Here is an 11,044-nt window from a genome sequence, read left to right as displayed (position 1 = left end):
TATTGATGAGTGTGCTGGAGGAGCTGGACCATGTCAAAATGGTGCAATTTGTAATAATATGATAGGTTCGTACACATGTAAATGTGCCCAAGGCTATCATAATAAGAACTGCAGTCAAAACACTTGCCAATACTATATGCCATGCCAAAATAGTACCTGTAACTTTCATGCTAATGATAGTAGTTATAATTGCTCTTGTGAAAGTAACTATTTTGGTCAGAACTGTACAGAATTCAATATCTGCACTGCAAATTCGCCGTGTTTTAATAGTGGTACATGCATACTATGTAAATCTGATCCTAGCTGCCTTGATGGCTATAACTGCACCTGTAAAACAGGATGGGAAGGTAGACTATGTCAAAATGATATTAATGAATGTACAAGACTTCCAGCAGTATGCTCTGCAGAAGCACAATGCAACAATACCAATGGTTCTTATATATGTATACCACCAACCACTTCAACTCCAACTACCACTACTACTACAGGTGGTTTAGACGTAGGCGCTACTATTGGCATTGCAATGGGAGTAACTGGTTTTATTTTAATTGTAATCATTATTGTTGTCTACGTTGTTATAAAGAATCGTGCAAAACAGGGCCGATTTAATCCTAGTAAGCAAGAGGAATTTGGACGATTTCATATGGCTGACATGAGCAAATTACCACCTAGAGAACGTTTGATTTAAACCATTTAGATGGAAGAAGCTACTTATATAAATATGTATATAACATATACATATATGTTTGTATTTATACTATTCATAATTGAGATCTAAGGTTATGCACTTCATCTGGAAATAATCTAAATTTTTAATCATCTAGTCAGTTTATAGCTATTACACGCTCTTGTACTGTCACTGGTCTTCAATTCTGGCTGTTTCTTTAACAGTATATATTATTGCCAAGCATAAATATTTCTATTACTGTCTGTCATCTTATTTCCGTCATCGATATCCATGCTTAATTTCATTAATTTGGTTTATGGTATTTTTGTATTACTGTATTTATCTATAATCTAAACTTGACGATGATAATTAAAATTTCTATAATTCTCGTATGTGATGATTATGTATGTTGGGCAATCTTCTCATTCTATCCGCGGATAATAATTCGCTGTTATTTTTGAAGAATAATAATAGGAAACACATATTACATTTGTATGAAACAGATATTTTTACATTGCTAACTCAGTTTTAAATTACTGTAATACTAATATTTCTTTACACATAACACTTTTTTACTTACGGTAAGGCATTTTAACCATCTAAGATTGTCTGTTACAACAGATTAAAATCAAAATTATGATGTCCTAAGAGAGATAGGCAATATCACATGTTTTTCGGTTTTAAAAATTCTCTTATGTTGTGGTAAATTTATTAAGCATTTTCAGAATTCATACTTGTGATTTACTAGTGTTTAATAATACGAAGAATTAAAAAATAGGTATCTTCATTATTTTGTGGCCAGATTGTCTGGGTTAAATGATCTGGCCATTAAGCTATCTCATCCTAAAAATGGAGGTTCGAATATGACAATAAAGGTTTTAAATATCGTATTAAATATCGCCGTTATGGATAATATGATTATGATTCTAAATAAAACTGATCGGTCCTTTCGTTATTTGAAAGAAAAGTCTAAAAATTAACCTCTATTGCAAAAGCAACAGATTGTGTCGGCTAGAGTTTCATTTGATACAATATCAATATGGTACCCTATACAAATTTATATTAGCTAGTTTGTCATAAGTTATTTAATACTGGAATATTCCGTACTCTTTTATTATCTAGCAACTTATCAACTTCTTCATTAAGTTTTCATTAGACATTAGTGTTTTTAAAAGGATTATTTATGAAGTCTAAACTGTGTGAGCATTAGTGGCTCCTATACTTAAGGCATCAATTACAGTAAGTTATCGGTTTGGGATGAAAGATTTAAATAGTCAAAATAGTTTGCCTATTATTTTTTCTACAACTTTGAGGAGAGTACGTAACAAAATAAAATGTTCATACATGATGATAACGGTTCTCAATAAAATTGGACTTTGCATTGTAGTTTTCTATATCTATTATCGTATTTATTTATTTAATAATTAATAAAGGTTCTAATCAAATAAATAGCATTCAATATTAGAGAATAATAAGAAGAAATACCTTTCATTTTTAAGATATTACATATCATTAAGTTTGTCAGCATAAAAAGCTTTCTAAAATATATAAATCTACTGTCTTAGATAAATGGATAGTATTACGTAATAGAAGAAATCTTCGTTGATCATAAAGGCTATAAACAAACTGACGCAATTCACCATTCATGAACGTCAAATTAAAAGTACTGTACTATAGCAGGCAAAAATCTCAAATTTCAAACATTTATTTTTTTTTTACCTATTTATAGGAATTTTGTCTATTAATTTGTTGCTTCCATAGTAAAATTTGAACCATTAAGAGTTACAGTACAAATAGAGGAAGTTGTTGTCTAAATCTAATCTAACTAAAGCTAAGATTTTAAAATGCTAACTATTTCTTATCATATATCTTCAAATAGTTATAGAGATAGATATATATGAATACATATATTGCATCATATATACATATTATACGTACTGTATATCAGGACAAGAATCAGTTTTCTAATTGCTTTCAGACATATGTGTTTCATATTGTTATTTAAATACGATATGAGTATACATACTTTATTTTACAATTAAATAAGCCTATCAGCGCCTTCTGATTCTAATGTTGACATTGGTGAGCCTTGTTCGGTTTCTCTCGGTCGGTATTTACCAGTTGCTTTTCTGGCTCGAGGTTTGTAATAGAATCGGAAGATAACTATAGCTACGACGATAATAATAATAACTAATAGGATTGGTACAGCAATAGCAACCGCATCAACACTAACAGGTGCAACAGTTGCTCCTATAATTAAATCCTGGCAGTATCTCCCTGTATATTGGCTTGTACATGAGCAGTTGTAGCCTAGCAATAGATCAATGCATGTTGATCCATTAGCGCATTGGTTAGCGGTACTATTACATTCGTTAATTTCAATATTGCAAAGAGGCCCTTCGAAACCAGTTCCAGTGCAATCGCATTGGTAACCAGCATTAATTTCAATGCAGGCGCCACTGTTGAGACATGGCTGGTTAATGCAATAATTAATATCAGTCTGACAAAAGCGGCCGGTGAAACCAGGACGACAGAAACACCTATAGTTGCCAGGTAAATTGGTACAATTAATGCTATTAGCAGCGTTGCATGGTGATAGCGTTGTACATTCGTCAATATCTTGCTGACAAAATTGCCCAGTATAGCCAGTTGATGAACAATTACATGTGAATGAGCCAGGGGTATTAATACATTGACCACCATTTCCGCATCTTGCAGTGTTACCAGTTGTACATTCGTTAATATCTAGCTCACAATTGGTACCCGTATAGCCGTTATTGCCACAATTACAATCATAGAGATCAAATCCGTTAGGGCATGTCGTCGTGTTGTAACAGGCAATGGCTGTGCACTGAAGATCATTAGCGTTGCAGAGCTGACTGTCGATGTTATCGCAATTACATCCAGATGTTACACAAGTTGCACTATTTAGGCAAGGACTAGAAGTACACGCCGTAGTAAATGTTTGACACAGTCCACCAGTAAAACCATTTATACATTGGCAACGATAGGCATTGACTAGATCAATACATGTACCATTGTTAGCACATGCAATGGATTGACATTCATCAATATTAGTCTGGCAAAAGTCGCCAGTGTAGCCAGGTGCACAACTGCAAGTATAACCGAATCCACCTCCAACTGATGGACGACAAGTTGCCTGATTTAGACATGGTCCTGAACTGCAACCGCGTATGTCACTGCCACAGTGCACACCAGTATATCCGTTCAGGCAATTACAGCGATATCCTAGAACTAAATCGACACAGGTTCCCTGATTACGGCATGGATTCGATGCACATTCATTTATATTAGTTTCACAATGTTGACCGGTAAAGCCATTACGACAGCGGCACTGATAATTATTAACACCGTCAATACATGTTCCACCATTTTGACAAATTACTCCACCACATTCATTGATATTAATTTGGCAATCACGACCAGTATATCCAGGATTACAACTGCATGTATAATTGTTAATTAAATTATTGCATGTACCACCATTTGAACAACGCGCTATTGCACATTCATTAATATCATTCTCACATATTGTACCATTAAAGCCTTGTATACATTCACAGATATAACCGTTAACAGCGTCACGACATGTTGCATTATTAAGACATGGTGTCGATTGGCATTCATCAATGTTGGTTTCACATAAATTACCTATAAAACCTAATCGACAAGTACAATTTGGCTGGATAGAATGGGTTTCATTATGGCATATTCCACCATTTAAGCAGTAATTTTGTAAGCAATGCGTTTGCTTATTTTGACACAATGTATCGTTGTAGCCAGATGGACAATCACAGCGATAACTTGCGACCAAATCGATACACGTACCGTTATTCTGGCACGGTAAGGATAAACAGTCGTCGATATTTGTTTGGCATTGTTTACCGGTGTAACCGATTATACATCCACATCGGAAATCATTAACAAGATCAGTACATGTTGCTCCATTCTGACATGGATTTGATGCACAATCATCAATATTGACCTGGCAATTGTTACCTGTGTAGCCAGTTGGGCATGCACACCTATATCCTGGTCCAGTAACTGTAATTGAAGAATTTGTTGAACTTTCAGAGCATGTTCCTCCGTTAAGACAAGGTGATGATGAACATTCATTAATATCGATCTCGCACAATGGCCCAGAATAGCCAATACCAGTACAGTTACAAATAAAATAGCCTACTCTATCGACGCATTGGCCACCATTTTGGCAAAGATCAGGAATACAGTTATTGATATCAGTTTCGCAACGGCTACCAGTATAACCGGCGTTACAATCACATCGATAGCCAGTTGTGATATCGACACATTGTTGTGTGCCAGGAGATGAACAATTGTTATTATTACATGTATCTACTTGAATTTCGCAATTTTGACCATACCAACCACTGACACAGCTACATGTATAAGCTATCCAACGATCAGTGCAAGTACCTTGATTGATACACGGAGATGAATGGCAGGTATTAACACGTTGACAACCAGGCGATGGTCGCCGACTATCACCTGTTGTTCGACTTTGAAATGATAATTGTCGATCATTAGCTACGAGATTGTCCATGCATCCAATAAAGCTTTGATTAGTTAAAAAGACGTCGTTGTAGTATTGAGTAGCTCGCTTTCTCCTTCTTGCTTGTGTTGTAGCGGCAATATTAATAACACCGCCAATATATAAATGTTCATCCAAATTAAATGTGCTATTGACTGTATTGGTAGTCGCTGTCGCACGACAAATTGATCCAGCACAGGTGGTCTGACTTACAGTCGAGACCACAGTTTCACTTTCAAAACTAATATTAACGTTATGATAATTACTATCATTCAAGTTAGCTGCAATGGTAGAGACAACAGTATTAGAACCAACGTTATATGTTACTCGAAGAGATCCACCATTTAACTCAGCCGCTAGATGGATAGGTGGTGATTGGGTATTTACCTAAATAAGAATGAATAACGTTATAAGTACGGTAATAAACCGTAAATCAATAATATTTTCATCGCTCTTAAAAAAGTAAAAATTAATTATTGCTCGCTTACATCGCCATTATACATGAGTATTCCGTCTGCAACTGAGGTTCTAAACCGGAAAGTGATCCAGCCTTTTTGTCTATTATTTAACACTAATCCGGCATCCAGATATGATTGATCATTTCTAAACGTTGCCGTGATCATAATCTCACAGTTTTTACTAGTAAATCCTACTGTGCAAGCACAACTGTAATCTCCAACTAGATCAGTGCATGTTGCTCCATTTTGGCATGGCGATGATAGACATTCGTTAATTTCAGTTTCACAATTGATGCCTGTATATCCAATAGCACAGTTGCATTGATACGAATTGATTGAATCCGTACAGCTACCGCCATTTCTACACGGATTAGATGCGCATTCATCTATATTGGAAGAGCAGTTTTTACCAGTATAACCTGCTACACAAGAGCAATTATAATCATTAATCTCATCGGTACATGTAGCACCATTCATGCATGGCGAATAGAGTTGGCATTCATTCAATTCTTGGTCACAGAAAGTTCCATTATAACCGGATTGACAGATGCATTGGTATCCACCTGGAGTGTTATTACAATATGACAGGCTACTTGTTGCATTACACAAATTAGGGAATTGGAGGCATTCATGAACGTCTTCATTACAAGTAGTACCGTTCCAACCGGTTGGGCAACTGCAGCTAAATATCTGTGTGGTAGTATCGAAATTGCAAGAGCCACCATTCTGACATGGAGCCGAGTTGCAATCAACAACTGATTCAGTACAATTACGACCGGTATAACCACGTTCGCATACGCAAGTATATCTAAATAAATCAAGTAAAACATACGACATTTTCAATTTAAAGATTTTTCTGCGTCATGTCTGTTAACAGCCTAATAGGGATATTTGGCATAAGGCTTAGAGCACATACTGCTAAACTGAAGTTATCTATATTTACAAGTTGATGTGACAAGTAGGTCAGGAAGTACAAGTAGGGATGTAAGCTATTCAAATTATACATCTACTTGTACATTTTACTTTTCATCAAATTTTAAAATAAAATAAATTAGTATCAATATTACAGATAAACATTTCAATCTAATACTCACTCTTTCATTAAAATCTCAAAGTAACGAAGCTATCCTATTAGATTGATGATGGTTCTATGTGTAACTGCATGTAACTTACCTGTTAATACCGTCGATGCATGTCTGACCATTACAAGGATCAGGAAAACACATAAATATTTTAGCTTCACAGTTAGTACCAATAAATCCACGTATACAATCGCATCGGTACGCATTTGTTAAATCGACACATGTTCCATTTTCTAAACATGGACTAGACGCACATTCATCAATACTAACTTCACAATGTATCGACGTAAAGCCAGGTGGACAAGTGCAAGTATAGCCTAATATACTATCGGAACATGTTGCACCGTTTTGGCAAGGATTACTACCACATTCATTGATATTCGTTGTACAATTACTACCAGTATAGCCTGCGGGACAAACACAACTGTAGTTGCCAATTAAATCAATACATATCGGTTTATCAGTACCATTACATGGATTAGGTAAACATTCATTAATTTCTTGATTACAAGTTGTACCATTATAACCAAGTGGACACTGGCATTCAAATGAATTAACACCTTGGATACATGTGCCATTATTTTGACATGGTTGATTAGCGCATTCGTTTAAGTCGGTTTCACACGTTAGCCCAGTAAATCCAGCTAGACATGAACATTCATAGGATCCGTTAAGATTTATGCAATTACCTTTATTTAGGCATGGGTTGGCTAAGCACTCATTAATATCATTTTGACAAAACGTCCCATTGAAGCCTGATGGACAACTGCATTCAAATGTTCGATTGAAAAAGCTAATTAATTGGCATGTTGCTCCGTTGACACAAGGCTGATTAAAGCATGGATCAATGATAGCACGGCAATCTTGACCAGTGTAACCAACACTGCAGTTGCAATAATAATTGCTTACTAAATCGGTGCAATTACTACGGAAGCAAGGATTAGGTTGGCATTCATTGATATTGACATCGCAGTTTTTACCGGTATAGCCTGGTTGACACTGACATCGGTAATTACCAATGGTATTAATACATCCTTGTGGATCGTGGACGCAAGGATTAGCCGTTAAACATTCATTAATGTCTTCCGTACAGTTTTTACCTTGGTAAAAACTTGTGCAATTACATAGATAGTCGTTGGGTAGATCAGTACAATTACCTTGATTTTTGCATGGTTGTAACAAATTACATTCGTTTATATCGTTTTCACAGTAGCTACCATTATAACCAGAAGCACATGAGCACACATAGCCGTTAACACCGTCGATACAAGTAGCGCCATTTTGGCATGGATTAGATACACATTCATTGATGTTATTTTGGCATAAAGTATCGTTATATCCAGGCGCACAATTACAGGCATATCCATTAACTTGATCTAAACAAGTACCATTATTCATGCATGGGGATGACATACATTCGTTAATATCATTTGTACATAGTAAACCTGTGTAACCAGGTGCACATGTACAATTAAATGCATTTAACATATTATTACATGTGCCACCATTACTGCATGGGGAGCTAGCGCATTCATTAATGTCGCTTTGACAAGTTGTGCCGGTATATCCATTTGAACATTGGCATACATAGCCGTTGATGGCATCAAAGCATGTTGCACCATTAAGACACGGATTACTTGTGCATTCATTGATATTGGTTTGGCATTCTTTACCAGTATAGCCAGGAGGACATTTACAAAAATAATCACCTAAACGATCTTCGCAAACAGCTCCATTACGACAAGGTGAAGAAGTGCATTCATTAACATCGCCATTACATATTATACCAGTATAGGCTGACATGCAATTACAACGAAAGCCATTAGGTTGGTCGACACATGTGCCATTATTTAGGCAAGGATCTGATATACATTCATCGATATCAGTAGCACATAAAGTACCAGTAAAACCAGATGCACAACTACATTGATAGCCATTAATGTCGTCGGTGCAACTACCGCCATTAAGGCACGGTGATGAATTACATTCATTTATGTTAATGGTACAGTTAACACCATCCCAACCAGAAGCGCAATTACATTGATAACTATTGATACCATCAACACATGTGGCACCATTTTGGCAATAGCCCGCTAAACAATCATCAAGATTAGATTGGCATTGCTTACCAGTAAAACCAAGTAGACAATTGCAGATGTAATCATTAATTTGATCGACACACGTTGCACCATTAATGCATGGATTAGAGACACATTCATTGACATTTGTCTCACAATTTGTACCAGCAAAACCAGCATAACATCCACATACATAACCATCAATATAATCTGTGCAATTTCCACGACTTAAACAAGGATTTGATGCACATTCGTTAACGTTAACTTCGCAGGTATTACCTGTCCAGGCTCTATTACATGAACACGTAAAGTTATTAACAGCATCAACGCATGTACCATCATTTAGGCATGGATTCGGTAGACAATCGTTAATATCTTGTGAACAAATTACACCGGTGTAACCTGGAGTACATAGACAAGTATAATTAGTTAAGTTGTCTTGACAGGTTGAATTCGATTGGCACGGATTATTGGGCAAACAATTGTTTTGTATAGTGCAGTTTTTCCCCTTGTTAAATAGTTCGCCGCAAACGCATGTATAATCGTTGATGCCATCGACGCAAGTAGCGCCATTTTGACAAGGTTGGTAAAGTGAGCATTCATCGATATTAGTGCAGTTTAATTCGGGCTGGGTTGAATTTAAAGAGAAACCAGGAGCACATGAGCATGTAAAATTACATGATTGTTCTGGATAAGGGCAACTAGGCTCACAAATAGCGTTAGTAAAGCAACTGCCGTGTTGGACGTTAGCTTCTGCTACGGAATCATTATTTAAACTTAATAATAACAGCGGTTCAGCAGTATCGCTAAATCGGACATCACGTATACAACCTAGCAAAGAATTAGTACGAGCAATACCGGGGAAGTTACTCGGCGAAGGTAATGTCGGCGGTAAACCACCAATTTGTAAATAACCAGACACAGATAAGAAGTAAGGTGGTACATCAGCTCCTATCAAATTGACCAAGAATAAGATAAGGTTAATTCTATTCGTTCAGGTAGTAAATCGATCTAATTGTTATTTACAGATCATTCCATAAAGACATCTTGATACCTTAGAGAAATTACGGCGCTAGCTATTAGATACAGGTAAATGATATTCATAACTATAAAACTTTTCATAAGCTAAGAATTAATTACTATTTATTTCTTAGCTTCTAAGGCATAGTAAGTTGTATTTTATTACTCAATTTAGTTATCCAGATAGAAATGTCTAATCTTAGCCAAGAATATTATTTGGAAAGAGCTCAAGTATCAATATCTAATATCAGTATTGAATAGGAAGATAGCTAATCGAAAATACATCCAGGAGAATTATCCATCAACTGACCTGGTTTGGTAAAACAAGTTGTTGGCACTATTTCACTACCAACTATCATTTGAACACAGTTATTGTCGTTGGTTCCTAATCCACGATTGACAGTAACTCGGTGCCATCGTCTATCATTGTACGTTAAAGATGTATTTCTTCTCGCTGAAGCTACGTCTGTGCCAATCATATTAAATTCAACATTAACCTTGCCGTCTTGTAGGTATACAGTTAAGAAATCACTAGTTGCTGTTCCCATATAGGCTAGCAATCCATTTGGAGAACTAAAATACGATGATATAAGAAAATGAATCCGTTAAATATCTTATTCACTAATTTATATATTACAACATGAACAAAAGTAACAACTGATCTTTGATATGTCCAAAATTTGATTATAACGATAAAAGATATAGTTAGAAATGGTAAATAATTAATTAACCAGGAATGAGAGTATAATACAATACAGTAACCACTCTCTCGCTCCTTAATGATAAAATAGGCAACCCTGATTTATAAATAATTAAGAACATATTATAGTATCAAAAGCGTAATGTATACCATTTAAGACGAACGAGTACTACAAATGTTATAATCAGGGCACGATAATTCTTTTCTCCTGAAATGCTTAACGAACTACCTTAATATATAGTTGATACTATTTGACATAATATGTAAAGTCTTCGAGATATAAAAAACTGCAATTTGTAGCTACATACGCCTAATTAACCTCAACTATACCAAAAATAACAATCTGAATGAATCAGTAATTGCAGTCGCTAAAATTTTGTGATCTCAAAATTTATAATAGTATACGCATATAGTCAAACTTAGTGTATTTTAGTTCCTAGGTGTGACTAATTATTCAATGCTAGAAATT

At 35.5% G+C, this 11,044-nt stretch overlaps 1 protein-coding gene across 1 annotated transcript; it reads right to left on the bottom strand.

Moving 5' to 3' along the window:
• Positions 1–3,746: 3,746 nt before the first annotated feature.
• On the bottom strand, positions 3,747–9,126 carry TRIADDRAFT_21526 (uncharacterized protein; the record flags this gene model as incomplete). Its single annotated transcript, XM_002109261.1, has 4 exons — positions 3,747–4,234; positions 5,878–6,204; positions 7,023–7,138; positions 7,958–9,126. Coding segments are annotated over 4 exons (2,100 nt in total), but the record flags the coding sequence as incomplete, so codon positions are not given.
• Between the last annotated feature and the right edge of the window lie 1,918 nt (positions 9,127–11,044).

This window comes from Trichoplax adhaerens, genomic scaffold, assembly GCF_000150275.1.
Source record: "Trichoplax adhaerens TRIADscaffold_2 genomic scaffold, whole genome shotgun sequence".
Taxonomy (NCBI): Eukaryota; Metazoa; Placozoa; class Uniplacotomia; order Trichoplacea; family Trichoplacidae; genus Trichoplax; species Trichoplax adhaerens.
The sequence above is the reverse complement of the archived record's forward strand: the minus strand, read 5'-3'. Positions and strand labels throughout refer to the sequence as shown.